The sequence below is a fragment of the Periophthalmus magnuspinnatus genome, chromosome 7, assembly GCF_009829125.3.
Source record: "Periophthalmus magnuspinnatus isolate fPerMag1 chromosome 7, fPerMag1.2.pri, whole genome shotgun sequence".
Classification (NCBI taxonomy): domain Eukaryota; kingdom Metazoa; phylum Chordata; class Actinopteri; order Gobiiformes; family Gobiidae; genus Periophthalmus; species Periophthalmus magnuspinnatus.
The window spans coordinates 19,405,700-19,423,453 of NC_047132.1; the positions used below are offsets into that span (position 1 = coordinate 19,405,700).

General features: G+C 37.5%; 1 protein-coding gene across 2 annotated transcripts in view; it reads left to right on the top strand.

Moving 5' to 3' along the window:
* LOC117373448 (copine-9-like) overlaps window positions 1-17,534 on the top strand; it is a 145,687-nt gene extending 128,153 nt beyond the window's left edge. For both annotated transcript variants that reach the window (XM_033969478.2, XM_055222806.1), the window contains exons 18-21: window positions 2,481-2,583; window positions 5,956-6,013; window positions 12,058-12,131; window positions 17,352-17,534. In XM_033969478.2, the coding sequence (XP_033825369.1) occupies window positions 2,481-2,583; window positions 5,956-6,013; window positions 12,058-12,131; window positions 17,352-17,534 (418 nt within the window). The remainder of the gene's footprint in view (window positions 1-2,480; window positions 2,584-5,955; window positions 6,014-12,057; window positions 12,132-17,351) is intronic.
* The last annotated feature ends 220 nt before the right edge of the window (window positions 17,535-17,754 follow it).

Here is a 17,754-nt window from a genome sequence, read left to right on the forward strand (position 1 = left end):
ACTCAATGCTCCCCCGTCCTGGAGGAGAAGTGGTTGCCATGGCATGTAGGAGGGAGTACATTTGAACTTCTATGTGGTATTACAAAGCTTTTAGGTCTGATGCATATAGGGTGGCTGTAACAGTATGTAATGCGTTAGTAAAGTATAACATGAATTTATTTTAGATTTAAAGGTGCGTTATGTGACTTTTCTGATGGAGGATCTGCTTATCTCCATTGATATATTATTGTTTTGCCTGAAACGTTCCACTGTATATAGCATAAAACATACACTGCCCGGCCAAAAAAAAGTCGCCACCTGGATTTAACCAAGCAAATAGGAACGAGTCTCCGTCAGTTGGTCAGGTCTAGGTTCAGCAAATGTCTGTGCTCAAAGAATGAGATCAGCTGACACCTGAATATACTGAATGACCAGGTTATTCCATCAATGGATTTTTTCTTCCCTGATGGCACGGGTATATTCTAAGATGACAATACCAGGATTCATCGGGCTCAAATTGTGAAAGAGTGGTTCAGGAGCGTGAGACATCATTTTCACACATGGATTGTCCACCACAGAGTCCAGACCTTAACCCCATTGAGAATCTTTGGGATGTGCTGGAGAAGACTTTGTGCAGCGGTCAGACTTTACCATAATCAATGGAAGATCTTGGTGAAAAATTAATGCAACACTGGATGGAAATAAATCTTGTGACACTGCAGAAGCGAAATTGAAACAATGTCACAGCGTAATCAAAGTTTAAGGCGGTCCAACCAAATATTAGAGTGTGTGACCATTTTTTTGGTGGCGACTTTTTTTTTTTTGGACAGGCAGTGTATCTCTGGTAAATGGTCAGGTTTTTATATAGCGCTTTTCAACTTTCAAGGCACTCAAAGTACTTTACATGAAGGAACCACTCACTCATTCACACACACATTCACACACCTGGTTACGCAAACACAGGTGGGTTGAGCATCTTGCCCAAGGACACAATGACAGCATTCATCTGTGGGAGCTGGAATTGCACCGCCAACCTGTGGATTAGTGGATCTGATCGCTCAACTGATGATGTTTATGTCGAGAAGGAGTCGAACCACCAACCTTCAGCGCAGTGGACAAACACTCTACCAACTAAGCTACTGTCTATCACCGAAGAAGACACTAGCAAGCCTGGCTACTTAAAAAACCTGAATTAAAGACAGATTTAAAGCCGTACTGTGGAACATAAAAACATAATTTCCATGATGACTTGCCAGACTCTGTCAAATAATATTGCAGTTAACTCTTCCATTAAAATTAAAGTTAGTACTTGTTTTAAGGTGAAATGATCAGTTATATTGGATCTACATATAGTTTGGCAAGAGACAGTCCCTTCAGCCTGTCCCTCTGTTTTCCCATGAGCCTCCTCTCACTGTGACAGGCCGGGACATGTGCTCAGAGCTCCCCTGTGAGACCTACAAAACTTTATTTTCAATACTCAAACACTCTCAGCTCCAAGTCCCTTCTGGCTGACTAAACTCCCTATGCATTTGTAAAGATACACCCCCGTGAGCTTATCTCTGGGACCCTGATATTTATTTAGTTTTAGCTTGTCTTTACTTGCAGCAATCACTGTATAGCAAAGTGTTTTTTGCTTATTAGTCACACCGTGTAGATTATCTTGTCCCCTATAGATACATTGATTTTCTACAGCTAACTTAACTTCAGAATTTAAATCAAGTTCGCTACGAAGCTAACCATCTTCCACGGCAGAAGTTGAGAGAGAGTTGCTTTTGCTATATTAAAAACAGAGCAAACTTCCACTTATATATCTCCAAAGCTCAAAATGCTCTCTTCCACCTTGTGATGTCATGCAGTGGTAGTTTTCAAGTTAACAGCTGCATTTTACCTTTTAATTCAGTAAAGATTGTAAATTCCAGGAGCTGAAATCATCCAAATGATTCTAGCGAAGGAGTATGCAGTTTAAAAACACAGTGGAGCACTTCCTGTATTACCTGATGACATCACAAGGTGGAACAGAGTGTGTGAACAAAACAAAACACAGCTCCGGGTAGTTTTTTGATGCGAAAACAACATTATAACATAACAGAAAACAGCGTAATATAGGGGCTTTACAGGAGAACTATTGTGAATGGGGGGGTCTGTCACCTGCTTGGCTCCATGGAAACGTTATTGCTTGGTGAATGTTCCACAGTATGCCATTTGCTGTACCTATTACCATGGAGTCAAGCAGGTGACAGCACAAGGCCAAGTTACAAATCTGTGGTGAGGCAAGGACACTCACACTTTTTTCATTTTTCTTTTTGTACTTCATTTCTTCCTTATAACACCAGTTAAACATTTTGTGATAATGTCCCGCTCTCCTGTACAGCTCTATTGATTATGCATGACTTCGCCCTGAGCCAGTCAACCATGTGCTGTCCTTTCTATAACCCACATGCTCCTGATGTTCTCTTCTGTTCTAACCTCTCTTCTGGTGTTGTTGTTTTGTGTGTGCTCAGCTGTGCGGCAGAGATCACAGACGGATCGCAGTACTTTGTCCTCCTCATGATCACAGACGGAGTCATCTCAGACATGGTGCAGACCAAAGAGGCCGTGGTCAACGTGAGTGCGCTCTTTCAAATATATGGACGAAAAAAAAAGACTTATACCAGTGAAATCATGACAAATGCAAAATGATATCATAATATAAAAGAGATAAGATGCAATAACATGGATTAGGCACATTGTTAATCAGTGACGTTTATCACAAATATATATATATAGGTCAGATTTATTCCTCCAAAGTCTCCTCTAAACCACGGACTGGATTTATTTGATTAAAATCCAATACATTTCCTCGTCCTTATTCTTGCACATTTGTTTTTCACACCTTAAAGACATTGTACCTGACTAAAAAGGTGAAAAACAGAACTATTTCATTTTAAAGGGTTTGCAGTGGTCCAAAGTTATTCCTCACTTACCTTAACATCCTAATTATTCACCTTGATGAGTTTATGATCAGAATCAGAAGACTTTTATTGCCATTGTCAGTGAACACAACTTCACATATTAGGGACTTTCTTCAGTGATAAAGTGCAACATAAAACACTGAATAATAATAATAATAATATAAAAAAGTAGAAATATAGCTATTATAAATACAAATAAGGGCATGCATAAAGTTAAAAAAGATATGCTTAAAAATAAAATAGAGGTCATAGAGGTAGATATATGCAATAACATCAGAACAACAGTGCAAACATGACTTATTAAGGTGACAGGTAGTAATTATAAAGTGTCCAGTTCAATGCAGATATTATATTATATTATATTGTAAGAGATTTTCACAACTCTCAGAGACCAGTGCGCAGTTTTGCTATGATGGGAAAGCTAACAACAACAAGCATGCTACTTTATAATGACAATAATAGATGCATGCAGTAGATAGATGCAGACAGTACACAGCAGACTCACTTTGATCTCAAGAGCTGCTTATATTTGTACTGAGGCAAGACAAGTTTTGCTCAAATACATGGGGAAAAATCTGGTACAGTTATAGATGCATAAAGAAGTGGACTAAGCGAGTGTGACATCACCCATAGCGTCGGGTTAAATGAAGTTCATCGACGCTAGCAGTTATAGGGGCGAATTTGGAGATTAATTCTGACCACGTGTATCATAGCAACCAAAGAGCCAATCCAGAGTGAGGTTATTGAAGGTAAAGCTCCTTCCTGTCCATACCGCTACTTTAACATTGTCAATCAAACCTGCTGCTAACACTGCGACCTCGGGGAAAGAAGGCAACTGATTGATCTATTATTATTAATGTTCATATTTTGATTTATGAACACAATAAAATAAAATGAAACAAAATTTAATTAAATTTAATTACATTACATTACATTACATTAATAAATAATATAGATTTTGGTCAACAGTAGCGATGTGAATCAATCTGTTATTTTTTTCTTATACATTTTGTGTATTTATTTTTGTTTGCTGTAAAAAATGTAATTACTGTAAATAAAATCATATGAAAAGTACTTTTTACTTTTCAGTCCAGTTCAAAAATGTCGTGGAGCAGAAAGTACAGATATCTGCTCTCAAATGTAGTGAAGTAAAAGTAAAAAGTATCCACTGTAAAAAAAAATAAAAAAAAATTAATGAATTAATTTAAAAAAATACATCAATAAAAATAAAAATAAATAAATACATACATACATACATACATAAATACCAGGATCATGTAGAGTGGGTTAATATGAACATGTTAAGACCAAAATGACGAGTCTGACAGCAGCAGTTACAAAAAGAGGGGTAACAGTTTTTCAGTAGAAAGTGAATCATAGCCAGAGTTGATGGAGCTGGAAGCACACCCACGCTCACTTCCTATTTGGAACGTGGCATCTAGCAGGTTAGCTATGTCCATTTATATATTCAGTCTATGGATACAGGTCCTTTTAGAGGCAATGATTTATGATTTATGATTGGTTACATCCACTTGTCGCTCTCCATTAGGAGCAGCATGTGGGGAAGAGTAGACGTCGTGTGACAAAAAGGACTGAAATTTAAATGGCAGAACATTGTGGAATCAGATCACAGTTTAATGTTGTTTTGTCACATTGCTTACCCCGCGGTGTAAAAATGTGATCGCAGCTCTGGCTTTATTAAATTTAGGATTAAATTAACTCCCTTGTTACATTTTTACCATCATAATTAAATCCACGGTGCAGTCGTTTTGAAAAACCTGTCTTGCCAGTCTTGATTAATTCATTAGCGGGGAACATATTACAAACCAATCAGATTCACTTTGCCTCCCATAGCCTCACCTTGGTTTGTCACAAGTGTTCTGCTCTGAATGATGTAGAGATGCTTGATGATAATAGCCGACACTCCACAGACAAGACGGGGCTCTCTTAAATGTAAACATAAAAGTGATGGAGCGGTGATAACTCAAGTACAAGACATTTATGGTATGAAGATTCTCTCGATGGGCCTACGGGGAGCGCTTATACCGTCTGCGTGTGTGAAAATGAGCAATTTACATTCAACACTGTGCCGGCATTTGTAATTGTTTTGTGAAGATGAGACGCTTTGGATTGTAGTTAGCGTAACAATCAATTACTTAATTAGTGAATTAGCTAAATATAATGTCACAATGTATTTACATCAAAAGTTAACCAAAAATACATTCCTTAAAGTAACTAAGCCTAAGCAACTGTTTTAGTCTGAGTGAAAAATATAATAACATACTGTATTTTATTAATTGTTTTTTATTCTGTTTCATTATGATACAACTATTAGCGTTAATAAAGTAAAGTAATAAGGTATTGTACTTAAGTAGAATTTTTCGGTATCTGTATTTTACTTAAGTACATTTTACAGAGGATACTTTTTACTTTCACTACATTTGAGAGCAGTATCTGTACTTTCCACTACATTGTTAAACTGGACTGAAAGTAAAAAGTACTTTTCATATGATTTGAGAAGTTATTTTTACCACGTTTGTGGTAACATTTTGATTAAAGTTTTCAAGTTCAAGCTTCGACACAAAAACACAAAATTCATAAGAAAGCTTAAAAAATGTATTCGTTTTATTATGGTTTACCAGAATATGTATCTTTTTTTTTTCTTTAAATAAATATCACTACATTTAACACTTGTTTTCATGTGATACTTTTACTTGAGAAACTTTTAACCTCTGTATCAGTACTTTTACTTAACAAAATTGAGTACTTCATCCAACACAGCTTACTTCATAAGGAACAAATAAACCCCCCAAACTGTTTAATTATTAAGTATTAAGTATAATTCCCAAGCCTGAATACTTCTTAATAACAGCATTCTTTCTTCCTCGTTCAAACCAAATATAGACTTTCTCCCGAGTTTCTGCCATGATATCAAATACACTAAAAAATAAAAAATAAAGCAAAAATATCTCTGCGTGCACAGTTCTGTATTACACAAAGTGACATATTTTTCATGCTTCCTCAGGCCTCTTCTCTTCCTCTGTCCATTATAATAGTTGGAGTGGGGCCGGCTGAGTTCGACGGTAAGGTTCTGTTTCATTTGTTTCCGCTGATTCACATAATTCCCCTGTACCACTGTAACCCCAGCTGCAGATTTGCATCATTTCTTGCTCTTTCAGTCCAAACCCTTGACTTGACCCGGACCCTATTATTCCTGCCCTGTATGTGGACAGAATGAGCAGTTTTAATGAAATGTTCAGGTTGTACGGAGATGTTGACCTTTCCAATGCAAAATGTCACCACAGTAGGAATCGTATCCCATAAGACGTGTATGAATTCCTCCTCTAATTGTATGTAATTAGTGGCTAACTTTATGCGCGGTGTTACGGCTGATTTGTGTTTGGTTAGATGTGCTGTGGGATATTGTTGACCTTTTAACTTTGAGAAAGAGGTTTAACAGTGATTAACCTAACCTTTGCAAAGTGAAGAAAAACATGAATTCTGCTTTGTTGGATTCATTTGTTTGATATTTGCATGTCTGGTTATTATAAGTTATTTAAGGTTCATGGGTGAAAATGCTTTGTAGTACAGCTTTTATCAGTTGTAAATTATTAAAGGGCCCATATTATGCTATTTTCTGATCTATGTTCATCACAAACATACCTGGAGTTGTGTTTAGTTTCATTCACACATGTTTAACACACAAATCCTCTATATTTAGACTATGTTCTTCTCTCAAACAGAAAACACTCTGTTCCACCTTGTGATGTCATGTGGTAATACAGGAAGAGCTGTTTTTTAAATTATTTCAGCCTCTGTTCTCTACTGAGCTAAAGGTAAAAGGCAGCTGTTAACTTCAAAACTACCACTTCATGACATCACAAGGTGGAACAGAGCATTTTGAGCTTTGGAGATGTGGACAGACTAATAATAAAGTGTTACTCAAACACATGTGAATGAAACAAAATACAACTCCAGTTTTTCAGGAGGGAACAATATTATAACATGAGTTAATTGTGTGTAATATAGGACTTTTTAACTTGCATTTATTAAAGGTGCAGTGTGTAGGTGACATTGCACCTGCATGATTCTATGGTCATTTGAAGTTAAAACATTACTTTGAAACATTCTCTGTGATAGATAGAAAAAGAAGTAAGCATGCATGTTTTTAGTGCAATAAACACAACCAAAATGAAAAAAGACAAAAAAATGCTTTTGTTTTAGTCAACATACTGTCTTTGTGTGTTTTACGCAAAAGAAAAACAAAACAAAACAAAATAAAAAACCTGAACACCACAGATCTGACTTGTAACCTGACCATGTGGTGTCACTTGTTTGCCTCCCTGGATAAACAGAAGCAGATGCTGCTGGCCTTTAACAATGTTCCATTATATGAATATTCTTCTTTGCCATTTGAGGTATTGAGAAACTGAGTTTAATTCCTTATCACGATGAAAAAATATTCCAGCTACAAAAACAGCAAGCAGTAAAGTATTCTGCGTCTGTATTTCTGCTTGAATGAGTCTATATGATTGAACGTATTGTTGTTATGTAATTATAGCCTTTTGTAAACTTTTGTATGACTGAAGTTTTATATCTTTATATCTTTTATATCTTTTAAAACTGGATTGCTTGTGATTGCTACTTCTTTAAAGTGTATACCTTAAAAATGCATAAAAGCAGATAGACTAATCCTTCAGCTATGTCCTGAGTACTGCTCTGCTCCTGCCAACTGTTCCTAACAAGCTGCCCCAGCAGTACTGGATGTATGAATCAATAGTACGGGACAATAAAGTATACCTTAACCCTAAACTTAACTGGGAAAGAATGTTTTTGCAACCCAGAAATGTCAACTAAAAGTTAACTAGAGAAACTTTGTTTCCCATGACATAAAAATGTGTACAAATGTATACAACACAGTACAAATGTAAGTGACATTTACATGACTCAAATGTGAGCCCACAGTAAGACTTACAACACCGCCTTTATAACAGCTCCTTGCTGTTAGACTGGAGGAAGAGTTAGAGCTCAAAGTCAAGAGTGCTGCAGCCTCTTCAAGTCCATGGATCAATGTTCTTCCTCTCGCTGTTAGCCTGTGTCACTGCCCAGCCAGCCGTGGAGACTTAGCACCTCATCATTGTGTGGATGGGCCAGCTTTTTTTCCCTTTTTTTTTCTCAGTTTACGCAATCGAACAGAGGGATTGTGGCTTGGTCGTGTGGAGGGGTCAAGGGGTCACTGTAGCTAATAGCTGCATTGTGGGTGCTCCTCTGTGTGTGTCTGGACCTTGTACTTTCAGACCTAATTGCCTTTTCCGGCTTTGTTTTGAGTTAGACCTCGGCTGTGTTTCTTCATTCTATAGAGTCCTCACATTGAAACTCTGGGGATTTAATAATGAGTGTGTGTGAATAGAATAGAGTTATAAGGGTGTAGTTCAAACCCACATGCTGTATTATACTGCATAGTGTTGAAGCTGGTAAATAAGTTGGGCAGATTTTGGCGCTTGGAGCTTGGCAGTTAGAGATACTATAAGAGGATTCTGTCAAAGTATCATTGAAATATTTGTCAGGAAAAATATACATATACTTGGATGGGAAAAAGAAGGGAACGAGAGGCTGAGGTGGCTGATTTTGTTGCTTCTACGGTGGAGATGAGGCAAGGGTTTTTGTTGTTTGTGCATTGGCCTATATATAAAACAAAAATGTGCATGATGTTTAATATCTTAGAGGACTTTTACTGAAGCACTGGTGGCATTATTCAGTCATAAAAGGCCCATTTTTTTATTTGAAAAGACTTATAGATTCACAAAAAAATCCCTATGAAAAACAAACAAACATGATCTTCAACATCTGCAGATTTTCAGGGACATTCTTTCAAAAATCGTGACTCTCTCATAAAGTTATGTGGACCCCTCCATCTGAGATTATGACATAAACGAATGTTATCCGACAAAGATGACAAGAGGTAACAATGGAAAATATTTCACTTTCTGAGTACCACCAAATCTAAACCAGGTCTAAAAGTGGGCTACGTAATTCCCACTATAGTTCTAAGCAAGAAATCACCCAAACAAGCTCAAAAAGTAGATAAAATTAACTCTGAATTAGGCCAGCCTGCATCCTGAAGAGCTGCCTAAGTACCACATGAAGAAGCTAATGTACCACCAGTAGTACGCACACCACAGTTTGAGAAACATTGACGTATAGGAAAAATAATGCACAAATTTTAGCATTAGTATATTGAAAACAGATCAAATGAAGACTATTCTGCATCCAGTTTTGCAGTGTGAGCATGTATCAGAATAAAGCAGCGGACAATGTGTGGACAGAAGGTAGATGTTATTATCCCTCTCAGATCGCTCCCGTCCCTGCTCAGTATTCTGCCGTGCTGCCGTGTTGCCTTGACCCCACGTCAAGCTCAGCCACCCGTTCCAGTGACAGCACTTGCTGCCTGAGCCACTTTGTGTCTAAGGATCTGGCCAGAGCCGGTCCGGAGTACAGGTGGTGTTTGTGAAGACACCTCCACCCTGAGTGCAATCCACAAGACACAAGGCAGACCCCCATACGCTATTTTTGTCCAAGCTGAAAACATATGTAAGAAAGTCACCGTGTGCATAGTAAAAAAAAGTGTCTCGTTTAACCAAACTTAAAAACCTTCACAGAGTTTTTTTTACGTATAATTATTCGAGTTCACCCTTCAAAATACTTTTTATATTTAGTTCAAAGTAAACATCAAACACAGAGAAAGGGGAATGTTTACTTTGCATCATGTGATTATTTGGATTGTTGGATGTTTTTACTTTAACTGAAAGTTTTAGTTTAATTGAAAGTTTTAGTAGTTTTATTGTGATCCAAAGCACGTGTTTTACTTTGACCCAAACAAGATTTTCTGCTTTGAGCCAATGGACATTTTTTACTTGGACCCAAAACAGATTTTTTTGTTTGATCCAATGGACTTTTTTTGCTTTGACCCAAATCAAATTTTTTACTGTAACCCAAAGCATTTTTTGTTGTATTTATTTTTTGACCCAAAACTGATTTTATTAATTAATGTATTTATTTGACCCAAATCAGATTTTTTTTACTGTAACCCAAAGCATTTTTTTTTTATTTATTTTTTTTATTTATTTTATTTTATTTTTACCCAAAACAGATTTTTTTACTTTGATTACTTTGATTTTATTTTGACCCAATGGGCATTTTAATTACCAAATGCAGTAAGACAATACAGCAGAATATGTAACAAGTGCTTTATTGCTCAGCAGATTACAAAAATAATTGACAGTGAAGTAATCACAGTACTGCAACATATCTACAGAATTTATGACAGAACAAATCTAAGGATATTTACAAAAATTAGCACTTGAGACATTGAAACATTAGTTCTCTGCAGATAATATTGTAACTCATAACTGCAGTTAGGTTCTTCAGTATTTGGAGAGTGAGACATGTATCATTTTCTCATCAGTTCACCAAATATACTCAAGACTCAGTTATAGGATATATGGGCTTAAAGTACAGATAGTGGATAGGAATGTTCAGCCTCTACTGTCCCACACAATTTTGCTTTACGTTTTTTTTTTTTTTTTATAATGAGCATTTCTATTTTGACACACACACAATAGCTTTGACATTTGAGTGAACTATTAAAAGAATCGTATGCACATTAGAACGTGTTTTAGAGGTGTAAACTACAGGATTAGCAGTTTGTTTTTTGTTTTTTTTTACATAATAAGAATGGGTAATTTGTTTGTTGCAAAATAAATTATGTTGGCAAAAATAATTCCTTGCGATTTGCTTTTTGTTACTACATAACTCATGATTTCAATTTCATGGTAAAATATCTTGCAGCCCTTAATGTTTGTGATGTCAGTTCCTGTTGTGCAATCAAGTGTGTGGGTAGATAGGAGTCAATCTTTTCTATCTGAGATTTCTGTAGAACCCCGTGTGCACTTGTGTATTTGTGAGTGTCCCTGCCAGCAAGAAAATCTTCAAGTCCTCAAATCACACAGGCCATCTAAAGCAGGAGTTTCCAACCTTTTTTCCCGGAGAGCTATTTTTACACAACTAAAACGACAGAGAGCTACAGCTTTTAGCGCTCAATGAGTCTGTATAAGAGCAACGCCAAGTCTATAAGATATCTATAAGACGTGAAGAGTTCTTGTCTGTTTCTTCTCATCGTCCCAGATGGTGAAAGTATCATTTTCTCTACCTTCAGATTACTTTTTACATTATATTTTATGGGTTAGACCAACAAGTGCACCATAATAACTTCCTGTTTTGCGACCGGTGACAATACCTACTCCTTTCACTATCATTTGTTGTGGAAAGATAGCAAACCTGCCCTTCTTAAGAAATACAACATTGTACTACTAAAATAAATCATACATACATTGTGAAATCTACCTCATCTGCTGTTTTTAAAGCCCCACTGTGTATTTTTTACACAACCTCCTCCTGCTCCTTTCCATGGAAATTGAGTTCCTGTGGCTATAGATTCAACACTATGGCATAAACCTCATCTCCACAGAGGTTTCACAGAATGGTTTTAACTTTCTATATCCGTGAAATAATGCTGTTGATGTGCCACCTTCAGAAAGTTACATTCTGTTGCTTTCACTGTGGGGTAGTATTTGTGTATTCCTTTGTGTGGCATATGAAGCCATACTGTAAATAGAAGGAAAATATCTATACAACCTTTTTTTTTGTTTTTTATGAGTGAAAGTGAATGGACCAGCTGTGTAGGATAAGTGTGTTGAATGTTCGGATTTAGAGCTTCTATAAGGAGCTTTTGTCATTTCCTTTATGTTTCGTTTCCAAAGCTCCTTATACCTTCCTTCCTGATGTATTCAGACCATGTAAGGGGTCTGCTCCAATGGGACTGCGATGTTTGAACGTATTCACCACCGTGCCCACCAATGACCAGTCGGGGAGTATTTTTAGACTCCGCTCGACCTCGGGTGAAATTCTGCATTGGATTGCTCTGAGTGTGACAGATTTGGTGCGGGACTTTTCCCACCGTGAATGCCTATCCCACTCCCTGCACACTTTCTGATTTCATTAAGAACCATGAAAACAGAACATCCAGTACTTGAGCCACTCCTGAGTCACTTCTCTTTCCTCTTCGCAGCCATGGAGGAGCTGGATGGAGACGACGTGAGAGTATCCTCCAGAGGGCGCCTCGCTGAGAGAGATATTGTACAGGTACCCGTCATAACTCTGTTGTACACATCCTGCCAACAACGCCAATATGCGGCGGCGGTCTCCAGGGGACAATGAACAAAGTCATCGGTGCTTGGACTATAAAAAGACACATTGTTGTAGTGATATCTCTGCTACAGTGAATGCAGAAGAAGATAAAGGCCAAATGCCAGGTTAAATACCAGTTAATCTGTGTTTTAACATGGTGGGTGGGGGTCAGAAATGTTAAGTACTCTGCATGGCTCCATATAATCACATTACCATATTATTACAGGATTCATTAAACATTAATTGAACTCTTGGGTCAGACCCATTTTGTCCTTGAGCAAGACACTTAACCCATTTACTAACAGCACTATCCCCAATGTCCCCCAGTGGTCATCACAAAGACTGATCTGCTTTCTAGTCACCATGAAAATAACATTCATCCACATTCTCAAATACGCACTGCAAAAATAACATACTGTAGCGTTCTGGTTTAAGAAAATACGCCAAATTTCTCCTGGTTGTTTATTTTCTGAGCAGAAGGGCTACTGAAGGCCATAACCCACGCCAAAACAAGAGCAAAACAACAGCAGGCTCAACTCCTCGAGCCAGTTTTTCAAAACCCCCAGTGACGGACGAATACAACCTTCAACTCGTCGGCATAGCAACCAAGTGTCACATACAAAAGCAGTTACTTTAACAACAAAAGGTGTCAGTAGTAGGTTTCACTAAGCTTTGCCGTAATAAGTTTCTGTGGCTTGGCTGTGAAGTGGTGTCAAAGTGACCTGGGTTTTTCCTGGTATTTTGTTTGCTTGCCTGATGATTCTAGAGCGCTTTGTGTTTATCTTTTACAGAAGTGAATCAGCAAATTAACCCTATAGTGGCAGATGCTAACGTCGCCGATAGAGCGCAGTTGCAAAATTTTCATTACCGTAACTCCGCAACCTATTGTTCTATCATGTAAATTCAAATGGCATCTCAAAGCAGAGGCATGGGGCTCTTTAAATATTTTACTGTCATTACAGTAATCTGCCTCCATTGTCTCTCGAAGATGACGAATGAGAGCGTAGGTGCCGCGGGGATTTTCCCAGTCACTTATTCGATTCATCAAAGAAAAAATTTGGATGGATATGTAAAATAGAGGTAGTTATGTGAAAAAAATGCTGTATATTCTGATACGTTAACATGATTTTTATGGCAAAAAAAAGAATAAAAGTCTAGGCGAGCTATACTGGTCTATACTGAACACGGGCACACTTCTGGCTGAATTGACTCTGATTTTGCTCTTAAAATGTTCGTATTAACCCACTCTACATGATGCTGGTATTTCTATTTCGCTATTGTGTCCATAACTCAAGATATGAACATCAATAACAGATAAATCAGGCTCCTTCTTTCCCCGACGTCGCTCACGTAGGTTTGATTGACAGTGTTACTAAGCAAGGAGCATTACCTTCAACAACTTCGCTCCAGATTGGCTCTTTGGTTGCTATGATACTCACGGCCAGAAGTCCAAATATGTATCTCTGTTCCAGATTCGCCCCTATAACTTATAACTATAGCCTTGATGAGCTTCATTTGACTGAAGCCGAACGCTATGGGTGACGTCACATTCACTTAGTCCACTTCTTTATCCAATTTATGGTCAAAACACATGAACAATATTAAATGCGTACACCCAATACCCTACACATGTATGCTTTCCAAAACTCTGTGATAATTGCATGGTCATACAACTGGAATGCGTAATAGTGTTAACGCTTTAAAACTGAAGCGTAAAATATATCCACAACAGAACTATTTGTGCGCAAAGTCAATGGGTCAAATGAGTCCATCTGCTCCATAAAGATAAATGCGTTCAGAATTTGCCCACAAGATCTTTTTTTTTTTTATCAAATATCAGTAAGCACTTTTCATTTAAAATCCACTACGTTTACAAAACTCTCATCAGCAAAGATAAAACAGATCTGGCAACAATACCGAACATTCATCTTCTAATGCGTTTTAAAGGAAAGAGGAAGTAAAGCGCCTGGCCGCAGATAAGAGCATCTTATTGAACTTGATATTATGCTGGAGTTTGCAAAGACTCCTAATACATCTGGTATCACAAGTGCTACACAACCATGATTTAAATGCCCCCGAAACAACAGAATGTGCTGTTATAATAAGATACAAGAGTGTTGACTTTACAGTTTTAACTATGTGTGTTTTTATTCTGCCAAGATTACTTTAACTCATATAATAAAGGCCAAACTGCAGAACTCAGCTTAGCGAGGGTCACTATCTTTCTACTGATACTTCGCAGCTGATGTCATCAACATTCCCTGGAGGTGTGAAGCTAACTGTAGGCACTATTCTGTCTGACGCTCTGTTAGACTGTAATCTGGGCTTTTTTTTTTTTTTTTTTTTTACCACAATCTGATCATAAAGAATTGAATTAACTGAGACTACAACAGGTGAGATGATTTATACTGCTCTCACACAATAAATCTTGTATTTTTACTTGATTTTCAGACAATCTTACATCTTTTTGACAGTGTTTGCATTGTGTTTCCGTGTTAACTGTTGAAATTCCACCACAGAGACAAATGTAGAACACCCCCAGCATGATGTCACTGCAGTATCATTATTCAGCATCATTAATATTCATATCCTGAGTCACAGACAAATTAGCGAAATAAAAAACACCAGGATCATGTAGAGCGGGTCAGTATAAACATTTTAAGACCAAAATGACGAGGTTCACCGCAGCAGTTATAGAAAGAGGGGCGACAGTTTTTCAATGTAAAGTGAATTGAAGCCAGAGTCAATGGAGCTGGAAGTGCGCCCATGATCACTTCCTATTTGGAACGCGGCGACTAGCAGGTTAGCTATGTCCTATTATATATTCAGCCGTTGTAACAGACAAATAGGCTCCCTGTTAGCGTCACTACTTCCTGTCCAATTGTGTCTGTATGAGGTTTTTACACAGTCACGCTAAAATGAATAGATATTTAAAGATGAGTATTCTACATATACAAATAATTGGTAGGCTTTTATTAAATTATTTAGAATTTTAATAGGCTGTTTATTTTATGTTTTCCAATTTCAATAAAAGCAACTATTTAAGAAGGAAAAGAAAGATTAGTCATGTTTTAGTGTGTGCAATGAAGTTAGCTGTCTTCAGTGATCAATCCTTATCCATAGTTTTCTCTCCTTTAAGGTCATGCGCGGTTTGCCTTTCAGATACAATGATGTCTCATGCAAGTCAGTCAAACCACCTACTGCACAATTTATTAGTATTGATCCAAACACCACCCACATATTACAGCTGTCTGCTATCAGCGCACACTCTCTGCTTGTTATGATGTTATGTCACCGCATTACGCAAATAATTCAACTCACCTCAATGCGAACTTAGACACCTTTCCGTTACAATTATGACCACCAATCAACTTTATATACTTGTGGGTCGTACCCTTAAAAAGTAATTGTGTCATTTGGCAAAAGTCTATGCTGTTCTATCTGAGAATGAGCGTCGCAATGGAGAAAACGCTGATTGAACTGCAATAGGGATCAGAAAAGGGAACATGAATATTCAGTTTGATGGTAGATCAATTTTCATTATGGGTTTAGAGAAAGAACTTAACTTTAAAGTGTACTATGTCACTTTTATGGACCTGCCTGTTTCCATAGAAGTTTTCCTCAACAGTTTGACATGCAACTTGTTTATTTTTAGGGATTCAAGCAGGTGCTAAGTTACAGGTTAGATCAGTGGAGAGGTGTGCACGCTCACTGTACAAATATATGTTTTTCAAGGTATTTTTATTGCTGAGAAATACCTTGAAAAACATATATTCATGCACGCCTCTCCACTGACTGTAATGTAAATATGTTTGATGCCATACTGCGGAATGTTACATGCAAAGCCACAACATCTCCATGGATACAAGCCTCCCACCAGAGTGCATAGTGTATATAATAGTTAAGGTAATACGCCAACCTTGTCTGAGTAATGGTGGTTGTCAGACAGAATTCATTTTCTGGCGTTTTGTCCACAACACCTGCAGAGTGTTGCAAAAAGTGAAAAAGGAAGAAAGATTAAAATCCAATATTATGTCCGTAAACACATACTATTAATAATGTTGCGTTGTTTTGTGAAATTAATAAGATTCTCTGCAGGTCAACAGCACACCCACATAAAAATGTTCGGAAATATATGTCAGGATTTTAATTTGGAGCAAGCTGTGTTACCAAACTTAGAGTACGACCTCATTAAAAACCATACACTTACATATGCACATGCAGAACAGTCCATATGTCCAATTAGCCATGGAGCAGAGATTAATGAAAACACCGCCACTTCTAAGGCTGATGCTACTATACTTTAGCCCCGTGGAAATATTTATACTCCACTTAAAAAAAACAAAGAAAAATCAACCTTGAAAGTTCAGCATAAATTTGAATCTGTTTGAATACATTGCCTGTGTTTTGTTTAAAATCATTCCTTTGGCTTAATTGCTGGGAACGGCACGTACGAGATCAAGAATTTATGTCAAAGCAACCTGTTCGAGTCCAATGCCCAAACATGTCTACTTTGATTCACTTTGAGGAAGCAGCTTCTAATGCATGAGAACACATTGTCTTAGTTTGTTAATGCAGCTGCTGAAACTTTTATTATCTTTTTGCTTATACTTTACCAAAGTATTGTGTGTTCTGGAACTTACCTGGATAATTGAACTGAATGTGCCAATGTTTGGTGACTTGTTTTATTAGGAATAGACTCTATAATTAATAAAAAAATATTAGTAGGCCATTAGTAGACCCATTAGGATTACCAAAATTATTTCTATTTGCTAAATATTGTGGAACAATATCTAAAACATTTGATCCAAATATTAATGAAATATTAATGAAATGTATGTAAACATCTTACTTTGAAGAAAATAATGAATAATTATCTAAAAAAAAACAATCCCTCTCTCATTATTCTGGCATTTAGCAAATAGAAATAATTTTGGTAATCCTAACTGACCTAAAACAGTAAAGGTTTAGTCTGATTTCATGTCAGACAGTGAGAAAAAAAAAGCAAAAAGCACATGTGTCTTTTCATATAGTGTATTTAATCTTCTGGTTTCAACTGCATGTAAATTGGTGACATTATACTTACCATCGAGGCAAAGAAGGCAAAAAAATATATATATTCTGTCCCCTTTAAACAGTCAGTAAAAATCTAATTTGTGATGTTATTTTTTACAGTTTGTTCCGTTCAGAGACTACATCGACCGATCAGGAAACCAGGTCCTGAGCATGGCGCGTTTGGCTAAAGACGTCCTGGCCGAGATCCCCGACCAGCTGCTGTCTTTCATGAAGAGCCGGGGAATTGAACCACGGCCAGCCATGTCCACGCCCCCCATGCCCGAGCTGCATCCCCACATGTGACCACGTACCCGTTCCCCTGCAGGCCCCGTACCTCCTGCTCATCTTTCCTGTACACAGCCCCACTGCTCAGCTTCAGATGGACCTGAGCTGGCGAGGATGAGTGAAGCATTACTATGAATCCCACCGTCTGTGTTAGCGTAGGACAAACGCAGTGACTGATGAACTTTTCCACCCTTCTGTCATTGGAATGGTACTTACTGGCTCAATATGGCACGGTCTG